At 47.6% G+C, this 18,729-nt stretch overlaps 1 protein-coding gene across 1 annotated transcript in view; it reads right to left on the bottom strand.

Moving 5' to 3' along the window:
- LOC129381473 (adhesion G protein-coupled receptor B2-like) overlaps window positions 1-18,729 on the bottom strand; it is a 495,955-nt gene that overhangs the window by 139,644 nt on the left and 337,582 nt on the right. The window contains exon 4 of the mRNA XM_072285547.1: window positions 17,970-18,039. Coding sequence (XP_072141648.1) covers window positions 17,970-18,039 — 70 coding nt within the window. The remainder of the gene's footprint in view (window positions 1-17,969; window positions 18,040-18,729) is intronic.

The following is an 18,729-nucleotide window of genomic DNA, read 5'->3' as shown; positions in this document are numbered from 1 at the left end:
CTTATAGCATCAATAATGGTCTTTTTCCTGGAACCAAATCAGGTTAACTCTTTCATAAGTAGATTTCATTCCGTCATTCATTTCAATGCTAGAAGTCCTCGCAAACACTTCGATGACATTGATTATTTCATTTCATCATATTCTAGCTCATTCACATTAATTACCTTGACTGAAACTTGGTTATAACCCGATGACATAAATCTTTAATGCTTCTTTAACTACAATTCAGAACAATGAAACAGACTGACTAGCAATCATGGTGGTGTCGCGATATATATCTCTCCTGATCTTACTTAATGCAGACGACATGATCCACACTTTCCCATCTCGAATTGAGAATCAATTATCATAGGTTAGTGAGGGCTAGGATTTACCTCAATTTGAATACAGAGAGAATAAAATTGCTCAATAAGAAGCAGGTCAACTTAGAGGCAGTAAGGGTAAACGCAGATAAATTCAGGCTGGTACTTGCAAACAAATATGCAGCCTTAGAACAGAGATGAAGATCACATAGATGTAATGAATGAAACCGTGACTAGGCTAGCTTCACAGGCAGCAATTGAAGTGCGAGACAAGGCATCAAGGCAACCAGTACGGAAGGTCTCCCAAGAAACACAGAACCTAATAACGAAATGAAAAAGAATGTAAGTGTCAAACTCAAGAGATAACATAGAATTCGCGGAACTGTCAAAACGGATCAAAACGAAAATAAGTGATATTCGAAATTGTAACGTGAGAAAGAATGAAGCCGTAAAAAAATGGACGCAGCTTGATATCAACAAGAAGGAAACTTGGCATAGGGGAAACCAAGATTTATGCGCTGAAAGATAACGGAATAATTATATACTGACCTGAGTACCCAGAGGACTCAGGACGATTCCATTCGAAACAGTAATGCACAGCAAGCACAAACTTTTCCTATAACTAGCGATGAGGTCACAAGGGCTTTGCAAGACATGAAACGGGAAAGAGCGACAAGAGAAGATAATAATAATAATAATAATAATAATAATAATAATAATAATAATAATAATAATAATAACTTTATTCATAGAAACAAGTGGTACAAAGTGCCAAGGCATTAGGAAAAAAGGTTGCTACAAAATCAACTTGACTAGTCCTAATAACCAGAAGGTCCAAAAGGCAGAAGAAAGCAAGGGGCGAGAAAAAAAAAGAAGATAAAGAAAGGAAAGAGGAACAACGAAAATGGAGAAAGGAAAGAGAGTAATGGCATGTAGTACATAGACCTCACTTAAACAATTGCTTCGCACATGAAACAGCTCGGGAAAAACAAACAATTTAGATATATAGATACACAAAACTCTTAAAAACAAAAAGATTAGGTACATGTTAAACCCGATTCTTGGGGCAATAGAAGTTATACAGTTCTCTGCCAGAACAATTAGGTACATCGATGGACGCGTATCTGAGAGTATTCAGCAGAGTGGGGAGAGTGTAACAAGTCCTTTGGTTACCATAGGTTGAACGCACATGCGGCACATGCCAGTATTCCGGGGACCTGGTGTTATAACACGGGATTTTGTGTTTTAATCTAGCTAGAGATGAAACAATGCTTAAGTTCTGTTTGGTTTATTTTAGGTATCCAAGAGCAAAGCGGAAGTTAAACATATCACTGACTTTATTTACCCGAAGTTTCTTAAATAGGGGCTCAGATGGGGAGTCAAAGGGCATATCAGTGATTACGCAAACAATTTTCTTTTGTATTACAAGCAAACGGTTAGTATTTGTAACAGATGTGGTGCCCCAAATAAGGCAGGAATAATGAAGGTGGCTCGCAAACAAAGCATTATAAATTGAAATTTTAATCTTCCGAGGCATGTAGCGACAGAGAAAACGCGTCCAGTAATTTGGGAGAGTTTGACTGCAAGAGAATCAACATGATCGCGCCAGCTCATAATCTCATCGAAAAAGACCCCGAGTGTTTTCACAGAAGGGACGAGTTCAATTTTAGAAGACCATAACACCACGTCCCTACAAAGACAGGTATTCTTATTCTTCGGTTGAAATAAAATTGCCTTTGTTTTTTCAGCGTTGATCTTGAGACCATTTTCTAGAGACCATAAATATATTTCTTTTCCAAACAAGAGTTAGCCACTGACACTAGCTCCGGAGCATCATTCGACGAAAACAGGACAGCAGTGTCGTCGGCATAGATTATGAATTTGGCATCGGGATCAATATTAACGAGATCATTGACGTAAATATTAAACAGAAGAGGCCCAAGGATTCTAGCTGTAGGGTTAGAGGCTTTCATATACTGGCGTTTCTTGATGAGATATTTCGTCTCCGGCGATAGCTTACTGCATGATATCCTGTCTAACGCAGTTACCACCGACTTCTACTGCACACTCATTAATGATGCCCGTAAGATTGTCGTTCATTGTTTCAACACTAAGGTCCTCTTCCTGAGTTAAAGCCGGATACTTGTTCTGCAGTGGCTATGAGTGGAGCCAATTCAACCCCTACCAGCTGGAGAACTTCGCAAGCGAGAACGATGAAACTCTGTAGAAGTTTAGAAGGCGACGTGATGTCGCTGTCATCATCAATGATCTCGTCCATTTCTCGCGGGCGGCCGTGTGTTGTGAACAGAAGGAGCGCGTCATCACCACGGCCGCGGGCAGGAGAAAGGGCGTTCCACTAAAGTGGTCGCACCGAGCGACCGTAACCGACGGACACGCAGTCGTTCCGTTCCTTACTCATAGCGCCACTGTCGACGTCATTTTAACGCGACAGCGTTAAGGAGCTCGAGTCGCAGAAAAGCCGGTGTCGGCGTCGGCGGCGTTGGCCGTGAGCGATAAATACCGGGAGGTACTTCATAAATAAAAAAAACTTGCAAGATGGGCTGGGTGGGAATCGAACCAGGGTCTCCGGAGTGTGAAACGGAGACGCTACCACTCAACCACGAGTTTCTTTTTTTTTTCTTTATTCACATACTCAACCACGAGTTCGATGCTTCAAAGTGGTACAAACGCGCCTCTAGTGAATGCGGTGTTGCCGTAGAAACGTGCCGTAGAAAGTTATACTACGGTGTATATCAGTAATTATGAGCATGTAACTTACAGAAGTCGCACTTACGCGAGTAGCGAAGAACGTTTCCGCTACATTTCTTCTGCTGCGCTCTGCGCACACGCAGAGCCATCTTGCGGCAAACACAGAAGACGCCTCCTCGCAGTGTGCGGCGCTGCGCCGACGCGTGACGCGCCACTCGCCCGCTTCTCCCCTTCGGGCTGTGCGGGGACCGGTACGAGGATGCTCCACTACCCTTGCGTTTAATAACTTTTCTCGCTCTCTCCCCTTCCAACTTCCAGCGTGCATCAGTCGAACCCTCGTGTATAGGCGACGCGGCTCCTCTTTCCGCTCACAGCGCGATTCCTTTGTGCAGCGTCCGATGCGGGACGCCTCTGACGTGATCACCGCACCGTAGCGCGTCTGGTGAAAAAGCATCCCCTGCGATGTCTGCCGAGCTGCTTCGGAGGAGCCATGCGTCTGCGTGGTGCTCCCAAGCGAGATAGAGGACGATCCAATCGAGGCGTCAGGCCCATCGTATGGCTCACGTAGATCGTTTCTCCCTCAGAGACACCGAGTTCTTTGGTTCGTTCCGCTTGCTCAGGCACACGTTTCGTTGCCTCGCCGAACGCTGCGTTGCTCGGCGCTCACCTCGTGTTTGGTGGGTGCAAAGTCCGATGCGGGGCCCCTCATAAGTGATCGCTGCGCCGTAGCGCATTGTCTTACAGCCATTGGCGGGTCGACGGGAAAGCTGTCGCGTTCCACTCTTGAAGGCGAAGCGTAAGCGTCCTCCAATTTTTTTCTTTGTCATTCCATAGTCCTCAGTTCGTCGGCGTCATACAGTCATTGTCATGCCGCCATGTTCAAGCCTCACTATCGCAAGCGAGGGCCGTAGCACATAGGAGGATACCGGATTATGCCACATACAACCAAAGCAACGGAAATCTCAGACTGGCAACTACAGATGTTAAACATACTTGACTTCACAAATACGGCGTGCCGCTACTTGTCGGATGCTAATCGTATTACAATGAACAGTCATCGCGATATGAATTCTGCCATGATTCTTTTTTTTTTGCACTAGTCGCCTCATTTCTGTGAATGGTAACTTTTTGTTTTGTCGCTGGAAAAGTATTTTTTGACATTCCAAAGTTGCCATTTCTGGTTTTCTTGCTTATATATATATATATATATATATATATATATATTGTCACGTGGTGGTGACGTTGAAGAAAGAACACAGTAGCAATACTGTGAACAAGAAAACTAACTTTTATTGGGCGAACCTGTGCCCACAAAACAGGCTACACTTATAGCGCAACGATAGCGGCGAGCACGCTCGGCGATCGTCGAAAATCTGCTCAGCGGGTCAAGCGCGTCGGCTTTTATAGAGCAGTCGTCGAATGTTCCAGACTAATCGTTTGGACCCGCGTGCTTTCCACAAAGTTCTACACCATTCGCGCTACGCGATGAAATCAGATAACACAAGGTTCGGCGACAACAGACAGCCGGGTAGAAGCATCGATAACTTTCCAGAAACGTCGGATACATGCAGGCGCGTCCCGCGCTGTGTGATTGCATTTGTTAAGCGGCGAAACGTGGTCGCCCGATAAAGATAAGTACACGTATCAATACCCCCCTCTTAAAAAGCATCGACCCGATGCTGCAAACAAACGAAGGTAATAAACAAAAGCACTCGTAGCAAAGAAAAGAACAAAATGACGAAGTTCGTCAGCGTCCGTAAAAGGGTTTAAGGCGCACCACGTGGACCACTTCAGATCGTGCGCGGCGCCGCTGTGAATACGAAATGCCGTCTGGCACGACCTCATAGTCCAGAGCGCCAATACGTCGGATGACCTTGTAGGGTCCGAAATAGCGTCGGAGTAGTTTCTCACTGGGTCCTCGTCGGCGTATCGGGGTCCAAACCCAAACACGGTCGCCGGGCTGGTACTCAACAAAGCGTCGTCGGAGGTTGTAGTGTCGGCTGTCGGTCCTCTGTTGGTTCTTGATCCGTAGGCGGGCGAGCTGTCGGGCTTCTTCGGCTCGCTGGAGATAGCTAGCGACGTCAACATTCTCTTCGTCAGTGACGTGGGGCAGCATGGCGTCGAGCGTCGTCGTCGGGTTCCTGCCGTAAACCAGCTTAAACGGCGTGATCTGTGTTGTTTCTTGCACCGCCGTGTTGTAAGCGAATGTTACGTACGGCAGGACGGCATCCCAGGTCTTGTGTTCGACGTCGACGTACATCGCTAGCATGTCGGCGAGGGTCTTATTCAGCCGCTCCGTAAGACCATTCGTCTGCGGGTGGTAGGCCGTGGTTCTCCTGTGCTTTGTCTGACTGTATTTCAGAATGGCTTGGGTGAGCTCCGCTGTAAAGGCCGTTCCTCTGTCGGTGATGAGGACTTCTGGGGCGCCATGTCGAAGCAGGATGTTTTCGACAAAGAATTTCGCCACTTCGGCTGCGCTACCTTTCGGCAGTGCTTTAGTTTCAGCGAAGCGGGTGAGGTAGTCTGTCGCCACGACGATCCACTTATTTCCGGTTGTTGACGTCGGAAAGGGTCCCAGCAAGTCCATCCCGATCTGCTGGAATGGTCGGCAAGGAGGCTCGATTGGCTGTAGTAATCCGGCTGGCCTTGTCGGCGGTGTCTTGCGTCGCGGACAGTCTCGGCATGTTCTGACATAACGGGCGACGTCGGCGGTCAGGCGCGGCCAATAATACTTTTCTTGTATCCTCGATAGTGTCCGGGAAAAACCGAGGTGTCCAGCGGTCGGATCGTCATGTAGGGCGTGCAATACTTCTGGACGAAGTCCTGACGGGACAACAAGAAGGTAGTTGGCGCGGACTGGTGAAAAGTTCTTCTTCACGAGGAGATTGTTTTGAAGCGTGAAGGAAGATAATCCGCGCTTAAATGCCCTGGGGACAACGTCGGTGTGCCCGTCCAAATATTCCACCAGGCCTTTTAGCTCCGGGTCTGCCCGTTGCTGTTCAGCGAAGTCTTCCGCGCTTATCATGCCAAGGAAGGCGTCATCTTCGTCATCTTGCGGCGGCGGGTCAATGGGGGCGCGTGATAGGCAATCGGCATCGGAGTGTTTTCGTCCTGACTTGTAGGTTACAGTGATGTCGTATTCTTGTAGTCTGAGGCTCCACCGTGCCAGTCGTCCTGAAGGATCCTTTATACTCGCTAGCCAACACAACGCGTGATGGTCACTGACGACTTTGAATGGCCTGCCATGAAGATAAGGGCGAAATTTAGCTGTAGCCCAAACGATGGCGAGGCATTCCTTTTCGGTTGTAGAATAGTTGCCTTCCGCTTTTGACAGCGACCGGCTAGCGTAAGCTATCACCTGTTCGACTCCGTTTCTCCTCTGGACTAGAACGGCACCGAGGCCTAGGCTACTGGCGTCAGTATGGATTTCTGTATCGGCGTACTCGTCGAAGTGCGCAAGTACCGGCGGCGACTGCATGCGTCGTTTGAGTTCTTCAAATGCGTCGGCCTGCGGCGTTTCCCACTTGAACTCAACATCACATTTAGTTAGACGTGTCAACGGCTCGGCGATGCGTGAAAAGTCCTTGACAAAGCGCCTGTAGTAGGCACACATGCCAAGGAATCTACGCACTGCCTTCTTGTCGGTGGGCTGCGGGAACTTTGCGATGGCAGCTGTTTTCTGGGGGTCGGGGCGTACTCCAGATTTACTGATGACGTGGCCTAGGAACAGAAGCTCGTCGTAAGCGAAGCGGCATTTTTCTGGCTTCAGAGTGAGCCCTGATGACTTGATGGCCTCTAGTACTGTGGCAAGCCGCCTAAGGTGATCGTCGAAATTTCCGGCGAATACAACGACGTCATCCAAGTAAACGAGACAGGTCTGCCATTTCAATCCCGCTAAAACCGTGTCCATCACGCGCTGGAACGTTGCAGGCGCCGAGCACAGTCCAAATGGCATAACCTTGAACTCGTAGAGGCCGTCTGGGGTGATGAAGGCGGTCTTTTCGCGATCTCTTTCGTCGACTTCTATTTGCCAATAGCCAGACTTGAGGTCCATCGAGGAGAAGTACTTAGCGTTGCAGAGCCGATCCAATGCGTCGTCTATCCGTGGAAGGGGGTATACGTCCTTCTTCGTGATCTTGTTCAGACGACGATAATCGACGCAGAAACGTAGGGTTCCGTCCTTTTTCTTCACCAGGACAACAGGGGATGCCCATGGGCTTTTCGACGGCTGGATGATGTCGTCGCGCAGCATTTCGTCGACTTGTTTTCTTATAGCTTCGCGTTCTCGCGGCGAAACTCGGTAAGGGCTTTGGCGGAGTGGTCGAGCGTACTCCTCGGTTATTATGCGATGCTTGGCGACTGGTGTTTGTCGAATCCTCGATGTCGTCGAAAAGCAGCTTTTGTATCGTCGGAGCAGACTTCTGAGCTGCTGTTGCTTAATCACTGGGAGACTTGGATTAATGTCGTAGTCTGGTTCGGGAACCATGGTCGTCGGGGTAGATGCGGCGGAATCCGAGAGGACAAACGCATTACTTGTTTCCAGAATTTCCTCAATGTACGCGATCGTCGTGCCCTTGTTGAGGTGCTTGAACTCCTGGCTGAAGTTTGTCAGCAACACTTCAGTTTTCCCTCCATGCAGTCGAGCGATCCCTCTTGCGACGCAAATTTCACGGTCTAGCAGTAGACGTTGGTCGCCTTCGATGACGCCTTCTACGTCAGCGGGTATTTCGGTGCCGACCGAAATAACAATGCTGGAGCGGGGCGGGATGCTCACTTGGTCTTCGAGCACATTCAAGGCGTGGTGACTACGAGGGCTCTCCGGCGGTATCGCTTTATCTTCCGACAGCGTTATTGACTTCGACTTCAGGTTGATGATTGCGCCGTGTTGGTCCAGGAAGTCCATACCGAGAATGACGTCTCGTGAACACTGTTGGAGGATAACGAAGGTGACAGGGTAAGTCCGGTCGTGAATGGTAATTCTTGCCGTGCACATTCCTGTCGGCGTAATCAGGTGTCCTCCAGCGGTCCGAATTTGAGGGCCTTCCCATGCAGTCTTAACCTTCTTCATCTGGACGGCGATGTGTCCACTCATGACTGAGAAATCGGCGCCTGTGTCGATTAAGGCGGTGACTGCGTGGCCGTCTAGAAGCACGTCGAGGTCGGTGGTTCTTTGTCTTGCGTTGCAGTTGGGTCTTGGCGTCGGATCACGGCTGCGTCGTGTTGAACTGAAGTTGGAACGTCGCGTCGTCAAGTCGTCTTTCGTTGGTGTAGTTTTGGCTTCCAGACTTCGTCGGGACGGCGGCGTGTCGTTATGTCGTCGAGATGGTCTCTTCGTCGTCTTCGTCGGCGGCGGAGGATCTTCGTCAGTTCGACGAACAGCAACCGCACCTCCATCGGTTGCTGCTTTTAGTTTTCCGGGTATGGGCTCGCAGAGCGGCCCCGGGCTGGGCCAGTGTATGGACGGCGCTGCGGCGACAGGTAGCGGCCTGGTGACGGCGAACGGGACGGTCGTCGAGAGTTCCACTGAGTGCCGGCTAGGTAATCGGCAATGTCACGTGGGCGCTCCCCAAGCTGTGGACGCGGCGCGTTGACGGCGAACCCTCTCAGTCCCATGTCGCGGTATGGGCATCGTCGGTAGACGTGACCTGCCTCTCCGCAGTGGTAGCAGAGCGGGCGGTGGTCAGGAGCGCGCCAAACGTCAGTCTCCCTCGGGTAGCTGCGCTGGGCGACGGGTGGGCGTGCTGGCGGCGGCGGTGGTGGTGGTCGACGGAATTGCGGCGTTACGGGGCCCTGGCGCGGTAGTGGAAAGGGACCTTGACGGCGGGCGACGGCGGCGTAGCTCATCGCTTGCGGCTGAGGCTGCGGTGGTTCTGGTTGCACCTCAGGAACTCCAAGCGATCGGTGCACCTCTTCTTTTACGATGTCGGCGATCGAAACCACTTGAGGCTGCGACGAAGGCAAGACCTTGCGCAGTTCTTCGCGCACAATGGCCCTGATGGTCTCGCGCAGATCGTCCGTGGCCAGTGATTGAATTCCTGCGTAGGGGGTAGAGCTTGTACGGCGGTTGAATTGCCGGTTCCGCATTTCGAGTGTCTTCTCGATGTTCGTCGCCTCACGAAGAAACTCTTCGACGGTCTTCGGTGGGCTTCTTACCATCCCGGCGAAAAGTTCCTCCTTCACACCACGCATGAGTAGGCGAACTTTCTTTTCCTCGGCCATATCCGGGTCGGCGTGGCGGAACAGACGGGTCATTTCTTCCGTAAAGATGGCAACGTTCTCGTTTGGTAGCTGCACTCGGGCGTCCAGCATAGCTTCGGCCCTTTCCTTGCGCACGACACTTGTAAAGGTGCACAGGAAGCCGCTACGGTACAGGTCCCACGTAGTCAAGGTCGACTCCCTGTTCTCAAACCACGTTCTGGCGGCGTCTTCTAAGGCGAAGTAGACATGCCGCAGCTTGTCGTCGGAGTCCCAGTTGTTGAATGTCGCGATTCGCTCGTAGGTCTCCAGCCAAGATTCCGGGTCTTCAGTCGTTGCTCCATGGAAGGTCGGTGGGTCCCGGGGTTGTTGTAGGATAACGGGGGACGCTGGGGCAGCCATTGAGGTTGTCTTGACCACGATCTTCTTTGTCGCCTCAGGTAGAAGTCCGTGCTCTGGGGGCAGGCCTTGCAGTCTGCGGCTAGCACGCTGGTCTTGGGCGGTGTCGGTTTTGTCCTCGGGCTTCGGGCTTGGATCGCGGCTTTGCGGGGGCGTTCGGTACATGAACGCACAAGCACCTCCACCAGATGTCACGTGGTGGTGACGTTGAAGAAAGAACACAGTAGCAATACTGTGAACAAGAAAACTAACTTTTATTGGGCGAATCTGTGCCCACAAAACAGGCTACACTGATAGCGCAACGATAGCGGCGAGCACGCTCGGCGATCGTCGAAAATCTGCTCAGCGGGTCAAGCGCGTCGGCTTTTATAGAGCAGTCGTCGAATGTTCCAGACTAATCGTTTGGACCCGCGTGCTTTCCACAAAGTTCTACACCATTCGCGCTACGCGATGAAATCAGATAACACAAGGTTCGGCGACAACAGACAGCCGGGTAGAAGCATCGATAACTTTCCAGAAACGTCGGATACATGCAGGCGCGTCCCGCGCTGTGCGATTGCATTTGTTAAGCGGCGAAACGTGGTCGCCCGATAAAGATAAGTACACGTATCAATATATATATATATATATATATATAGTTTTAGAAACGCAGGTGCGCACTTACGAAAATTGTATCTTTAATGTTTTTAACGTTTCGGCCGTGGCACGGCCTTCGTCAGAATAAACACAAATCCAAGCGCGCAGCCACTTTTATGGGCATGCGCACGTGGGCATAAGCAGTAGTACATGCACGTGTACAATTGCAAACAATAGAAAAAAAGTACAGCAGCAAATATAGCTTAAGCACGATAAATTATATGGATTAAACATCGTTGACGTGTCATGATGATTGTACATGAAGTACATGATATCGATTGCGACATGGAAAAACTGATTTGGCATGCTTTGTCAATTCTTTACGAGAACATGCACATCAAGATATGGCAGAAAGGCACGACACTTTTCCTACGCTCTCGTTTATGCCGGATGACACAGTGTTAAATTTATGGATGAGAAAGGATTCTCGTACTTCTCGATCATGGTGCGATTTGAAACGTGATTGTATTATGGTTACACTGATATTGTCAAACCTATGACCTGGCAGTCGGACATGTTTAGATAATGGTAGGTGTGGCAAGCTGTTAACGTGTGCTTTGCAGTTATTGAATCTGACACGAAAAGATGTTTCGGTCTGACCGATATACTGCATATGACATACTGAACATTCAAGCAGATAGATGACGTTAGTGCTGTCGCAAGTGAAGTCGCCGTTGATTTTAACAGAAAAATTGCATGCTGTGCTTCTAGCAGTCTTTGATGTGGTCATGTGTGTACAAACTTTACAACGGGGCTTATTGCAGGGATGTCAACCAGCAGGAGCAATCGCTTTAGTCTTGGAAGAGGTTACTAGGTCACGCAGATTCCTAGAGCGACGATAGACAACCCTTGGCGATTCCGTGAAAATGTGTTTAAGACGGTCGCTTTGCGTTAGTAAGTTATAATGCTTCCTGAGAATGTGGGACACGTTAGGAATAGATGCAGAGTGTGTTAGGATAAGGTTAGTTCATGAAATCGGCGCCAATCGCTTGTCCGTGCGGATGAGTTCCTTCCGGTCGAGACACGCCTCGCTCGCCGATGTCTTGCTTTTCATGGGATCGCTTGTGGCTGCCTTGGTTTTCAATGCCACGATTGTGCGACTCTCTGCTGACTGGCTTATAGTGCCTTGGCGACGCGTTATTGGTACTCTTGCATGCATTTCCACTTTGTCAGATGAAAAATCGTCACGTTGAAGATGAATTACTGCAGTTCCAGGAGTGCGGCACAGTGTTTTACTGCTTGTAAAAGCGAGCGAGGCATCCGCAAAGAAGACATCAAGAGGCAAGGCAGCGACGAAGAAGACATCAAGTAGCAAGGCACCAAGAAACAGTGAACCTACACCAAACGCACCTACAGATCGAACGAAAACAAGCAAAACGACAAGGACGTCAACAGACAACAGTACGACTTGTAGTGATGTTGTTGGCAATCCAGTGAATCGCAAGGCAGCAGCCAGCCCATCAGCAACTTCATCGACGCGCTGTGCCACGTCGCCTCAGCCAAAGTACGGGCTCAGAAGCACGCGCTCTGATCCAGCTAATGGAACCAATTGACTAACATCTTGCCGGGGTAAGACACCCTTTGGAAACGCCTCTGTGCATTTTTTGAAGATTAGAAAGGTAATTCAAAAACGCATTCAGTGTAACCTTCATGCTTCCACTTTAAAAACGTACATTGCTGCATCTACTGTGCGTAAAGGTTTACGCCTCATGTTAAGACCTGCCACGTCTGAAATGTCCCATAGCAACTTGTCGAGGTGGGACAACACCCTCAAACAAGCTTCACTGGACCTAACGCGCATTGTTATTAACCATTATGAGTCATCCGCGAAACAGTTAACTAACAAAGAGAAGCAACTGTTAGCGACTCATAACTTCAGTACCGGAGAGAGGGCATCATTAGATAATTACAGGAAAGATAAGACGTGCGAACTTAAACAGAAGAAATATAAGAAGTTCATACGTGACAAGGTCTGCACTAGTGTCAGCAACCCTGCAGATGCAACGACTTCGACACATTCCAGCTCCGAAGAGACGGGAAATATAGTCAATATTTTTTGTAGCACATTATCGAGCGAAGAATATAGTGTCCTGTCACGGGGTTTAAACTTTTGTCCCGCTACTGGCGGATACAATGAATTTCAACTGATTAATGATTTGCACAATTTTGAAAGAAACATGAGGTTACGCGTGTACTTCCACGATCGGTGCCCCTCTAACAAGACATCTTTATTTTCGACTAAGCACTGGACTCCTCCTTCTCAAAGAGATAAATGCCTCGATCTGTACATCAGAGCTGTGCAGCGAGAGGTACTTGAAGCACACAAAGTGCAATGACCATTCCGTCGGAACCTTAGCCCCAAAGAAAGGGACGCAATTGAAAAGTTGGCTAACCGTGAAGACATCATCATTAAACCCGCTGATAAAGGTGGCGCAGTCGTCATTATGGACAAAGCCAGTTACATAACAGAGGCTCACAGACAACTTAATGACCAGTCATTCTACAGGCATCTTAGTTACGACCCGACTGAACAGTTCAAAACCATGGACACTTTAGACAATCTCGCGAAAGAAAACAAGATAGAAAAATCTGTAGTCAAGTCATTAGTTTCCCTAAGCCCGGTAGCTGGTAGATTTTATCTCCTTCCTAAAATCCATAAGGAAAACAACCCAGGGCGACCAATAGTTTCAGGAATAGGTACCGTCACAGAGAATTTGTCCCGCTTTGTAGATAACCTTATCAGTTATATTCCTCCTAAATTTTCTTCTTGTATCAAAGATACTAAACACTTCCTGTCTGATATCGCTGACTTGTGTGTTCCAAGCGACGCTCTTCTAGTCACACTGGACGTGGCGTCACTGTACACGAACATTCCCCATACAGATGGGATTCAATCTGTACTCCGTGCATATAACGATTCTGTAGATGACAAACCCATCGACGATTCTACCCTTGGCATAATTCTAACACTAATCCTTGAACTCAACAACTTTGAATTCGACGGCGAGCATTACGTTCAAATCAGTGGTACCTCCATGGGCACAAAAATAGGTCCCAATTATGCTAACATTTTCATGGGCATACTAGAAAAAATTTCCTCAATACTCGTGACCTCAAACCATTCTATTACAAACGCTTCATTGATGACATTTTCTTAATTTGGCACCATGGTGAAGCTGCATTACTTTCCTTCATTACCGACTTTAAGAACGCCGCACCGTCAATTTCCTTTTCCCATTCCTATTCATCACTCAGCATAAACTTTCTTGACGTCTCGGTATCTCTGTGCAATGGTAACCTAACGACAAATCTTTACAGAAAGCCCACCGACCGACAGCGATATCTGCATTTTAAAAGCAGCCATGTCAAGCATTGCAAAACGAGCATTCCGTACAGCCAAGCTATCCGGTTCAAAAGAATTTGTTCGGACAATAGTGAATTCACTCGCAACTGTAACCAGCTTCGTGACGCACTAACCGTACAGAAATACCCTTCACAAATAATTGACGATGCCCTTAAACGGGCCGACTGTCTCGACCGGAAGGAACTCATCTGCACGGACAAGCGATCGGCGCCGATTTCACGAACTAACCTTATCTTAACACACTCTGCATCTATTCCTAAAGTGGCCCACATTCTCAGGAAGCATTATCACTTACTAACGCAAAGCGACCGTCTTAAACACAATTTCACGGAATCGCCAAGGTTTGTCTATCGTCGCTCTAGGAACCTGCGTAACCTAGTAACCTCTTCCAAGACTAAAGCGATTGCTCCTGCTGGTTGTCATCCCTACAATAAGCCCCGTTGTAAAGTTTGTACACACATGACCACATCAAAGACTGCTAGAAGCACAGCATGCAATTTTTCTGTTAAAATCAACGGCGACTTCACTTGCGACAGCACTAACGTCATCTATCTGCTTGAATGTTCAGTATGTCATATGCAGTACATCGGTCAGACCGAAACATCTTTTCGTGTCAGATTCAATAACCACAAAGCACACGTTAACAGCTTGCCACACCTACCATTATCTAAACATGTCCGACTGCCAGGTCATACGTTTGACAATATCAGTGTAACCATAATACAATCACGTTTCAAATCGCACCATGATCGAGAAGTACGAGAATCCTTTCTCATCCATAAATTTAACACTGTGTCATCTGGCATCAACGAGAGCGTAGGAAAAGTGTCGTGCCTTTCTGCCATATCTTGATGTGCATGTTCTTGTAAAGAATTGACAAAGCATGCCAAATCAGTTTTTCCATGTCGCAATCGATATCATGTTGTACTTCATGTACAATCATCATGACCCGTCAACAATATTTAATACATATCAGTTATCGTGCTTAAGTTATATTTGCTGCTGTACTTTTTTTCTATTATTTGCAATTGTACACGTGCATGTACTACTGATTATGCCCACGTGTGCATGCCCATAAAAGCGGCTGCGCGCTTGTATGTGTGTTTATTCTGACGAAGGCCGTGCCACGGCCGAAGCGTTAAAAACATTAAAGATGCAATTTTCGTTAGTGTGCACCTTCGTTTCTAAAGCTACCAATGCACCGGACCTACCGAACTTCTCATTGAAGTGCGTGCGTGCTTGCGTGTGTATGCGTGTGTGTGTGTGTGTGTGTGTGCGTGCGTGCGTGCGTGCGTGCGTGTGTGTGTGCGTGCGTGTGTGTGTGTGTGTGTGCGTGCGTGCGTGTGTGCGTGTGTGTGTGTGTGTGAATATATGTCTTAACCTTACCACGAGTATGTACAACGAATATCTTGCCATGTTGCTGCCTGTTGTTCACGGGGAAGTGGGACTAGTCAAGCTGCCGTTATGCAACTTTCATCCTGCCATCCCCACCGCTTTGTCATCCTTATCCTGCCATCCCCACCGTACATATGTGGTAAATAAACTTCTGCTTCATCTCTTCACGAATGGAATACCACCTTACCCATTACGTGCGCATTGCATTACATGCTATACTTGAACAACTTCTTTCTAAGGTAAAGGTACTGGGCAGAATTAAACGAGAAGAAAGGGGGTTAAACGAGGGGCCCACTTTTAATTAGTCATATCATAAGAACCAAAGAAACACTAACACCAAGGGAAACCTACGGGAAATTACTTGTGCCTAATAAATGAGATAAAGAAAACTGGATGAAAAACAACTTGCCGCAGGTGGGTAACGATCCCACCTGCGGCAAATTGTTTTTTCATCCACTTTCATTTCCATTAATTTATTGTTTCTTTATTTCATTTATTAGGCACTTCCCCTCGTCCTTGGTGTCAGTGTTTGTTGGCTTCTTAAGATATGGGCAGAATTAGTGACACGTTAGCACGAGAACTGTTGGATGCTTGCCACATTAGCCCGTAACTGGCAGCTCAACAATACTGTTGACCGAACAAGAAAAAACTGCAAAGTTATGCAAATCTGAATATTCCTCCATTCTTTTAAATCTACCTTGATTTGGCTATTTCCTGAGCAATGCTATTCACGCAGATCTCTACCGTGGACAGCAGCAGTTTTTTTTTTGGCGACAGAAAGATGGAGGACGCTTAAAAGTGTAACGCGATAGCATTCAATGATCCCTGACTGCTTCTCACGTTTCCCGGCAACTGGAGCGCACATAACTGTAATGTACACAGCGAAACGCTGGCTGCGAATGCTATGCACGAAGGCGTGCTGTCTGCTTGAAACGCGGCCTCTTGTGCGGGCCGCAATGCGGCAGAGGCGAGCGCCATCTGGAGGTATTGCATGGAACCGGGCGCACCGCTCCGTGGCCTTCGATATACTCACGCGTCGGCACGCGCAAATGGCGGACGCCGTGGCCGGTGTATCAATGGTAGAAACGCTGGAAAAGAAGTTTCTTCGAGTTTTCGCGTAAGAGATTTCTTTTGTCTTATAGTCAAATGACAGTCCGACGCTGTCATGTCTGTAGATTTGTGTAAGTCGTATTTTACAATACTTCGACATATTTTAGCTTCAGAAATTCAATTACTGCAGTAGTTTCCTTGCGCCACGAGGAAGACCTGGGTATGGGTGGTTTGAAAATAGCTTTGCCGAAACGACGTCTAACGCCTTATTTTCTGCGACATGGGGTCCTTAACGCTGTCGCGTTAAAACCAGCAGGCACCGTTGTCCTCAGTAAAACTTCATTTGGGCCTAGTTGGTACATAATTCTGAACTTAACGTTACAGTGCAAACACCTAAGACGAACCACAAAAGGAAGACACGACACACACAGCGCCAGTGTGTTTCGTGTCTTCCTTTTGTGGTTCGCCTTAGGTGTTTGCGCTGCAACGTTAAGTTCAGAATCGTTGTTCTCTTCTTAGCGCAACCGGCGGTGTTGCCACTGTGAATTTTCCCCCATTGTTTAAGCAAGTCCTTATATGTTATCTTCATGGAAGTGCATCTAATCAGCACACACTGACCTTGCCTGAGCAGGTACCAAATACCAGTCTTGGACCATATACCTTTGCCTGGCAGCTCAACATTATTTTTACTTACTGTATCTCGCTTAGTGTTACAAAAATGTCCACAAGAAAAGTTGCTCACTCAGACTCACTCACAAATTATATTTTTGCTTAGAGGTCACACAGATTCATACTTACAGAAATTCTACTCAGCCGGATTTACTCAGACAAAGGCTCACGGGTGAGCGTGGGTTTGAGTGAGTCGGCTCATGAGTGAGGGGGTTTTCCGACCTATGGCTGGACGTGCCGCGTTCCGCGAGCAATGGCGATAAAATAGTGTCGCTTTACTTGTAAAGACTGCAGATAACCTGAATCCCGGGCATGGCGGCTGCATTGAGATGGGGGCCAAATGCGAAAACACCCGTGTACTTTGATTTCGATGCACGGTAATGAACTCCAGGAGGGCCAAATTTTCGGAGTCCCCCACTACGGCGTGCCTCATAATAGATCATAGTTTTGGCAAGTAAAACTACATGATCTAACTTATCTGCGAAGAACTTGTGTTCGTGGTGTGAGCCTGTGATTTAAAACGTATTAACAAACACGACATGACTGGTTGTACGCTAACTGTACTTCAGATACTGCGCATTGCGAGAGATCACTGTAAAATGTACAAATGAGGATGACCCTACAATCTTGATATACTTTTAATGAATTTCGCAGGACATTGTAATAAGATGACGGAAATTTCACACATTTGTTGATAGTGTATCATAACTGTATGCACTAAAAAAAGCTATTGTTACTGTAATACTTGACCAATTGCTTGCTTTAGCAAGGCCGTCTTTTGTCCAACTGTACATTCTCAGAGAATCAACAATTCAGACCAAGGACCAAGAGTTGCAATGCGGACTTGGTCATATATGTAATCTTGAAGTAATTGTGTAGCATCATCAAGACGAGGACACAATAGAAAATATGGACAGCAGACATATGAAATAACGACATGGGTGTGTGTTCAAGTTATCTTCTGCTTTGTCGTGTTACTTGCATTGAATTATGTGCAAAACGAGAACAAGGTGAAAGCGGGAGCCAACGTCTTGAATTTCCATCTCCCACCTTCCCTCTGTTTTCCTTGCATTGGACTAGCATTTCGAAAGAAACCAGGAGCATATACGCGACGCCAACTTATGACTTGAACGCTACATTCACAAGCATCTGTCGGCGGCATTTCGCGACGCCTGCTCTCTTTAAAGCGGTTCGCGATAACCCCACAAGCTGTATCGAAGGACGCTCCTCCAGACACGTGCCGTGCTCACATTTGGCCTTGTCTGGTGTACTTGTCCCCAAGCGACCCGGCGGAGGCACCCGTCACAATGGCCGGAAAACCTGCGAATAAGCAGTGTTAACGATTCCGTGAAAGAAATATGCGTGAAAAGTAGTTGCAGATGTCTTCCGGCATAAAATTCGTTCGTAAGCACAAGTAAGAAAAACCGTCTATTTACTTGTCATTGTAAATATATAACACGTTACCCGTCACCGAAGGCTGTATAAGTGCTAATGGAAAAAGAAAACTCGCTTGGTTTATCGAAACATTAGTTTTTATCACCTTCATGAAAACTTGGTAAACAATAGCTGACAGCTCAAATAATATGTATTAGCACACAGGCAAAGGGCTTTGCCAGCAACAAATTTATTCGCATATCGACTGGGCTGCACGCGCCATATAGCCGCCTTCAACTCCGAACATAGCCTCCTGAACAACTAAGCTTAGGTCGTACATTTGGTCTATAACACAATTGTTAGTTCAAGGCAACAAGAACATCTGCGTAATTTGGGCGAATCAGGCGAATGCTATGCACACCGTACGCAGTAAGTTTTTGCTTAAGCAGGAAAAATAGTCTGTTTGGCCTATTTTGCAGCGGCAGGTGCGTTTGGCCGCAACGAACTTCAAACTACTGTTCCCCCCGTTGAGGGTCAGCAGTATCTCACTTTAGAGATCCCTTGAAGAAAGGCTTTCATTTCGAATGGGGTGCAGCCCCACACTCTAAGAAATGTTTACACCCTTTGAGTCATATC

The sequence above is a fragment of the Dermacentor andersoni genome, chromosome 11 (assembly GCF_023375885.2).
Source record: "Dermacentor andersoni chromosome 11, qqDerAnde1_hic_scaffold, whole genome shotgun sequence".
Taxonomy (NCBI): Eukaryota; Metazoa; Arthropoda; class Arachnida; order Ixodida; family Ixodidae; genus Dermacentor; species Dermacentor andersoni.
This window is presented reverse-complemented; position numbering and strand designations above follow the sequence as displayed.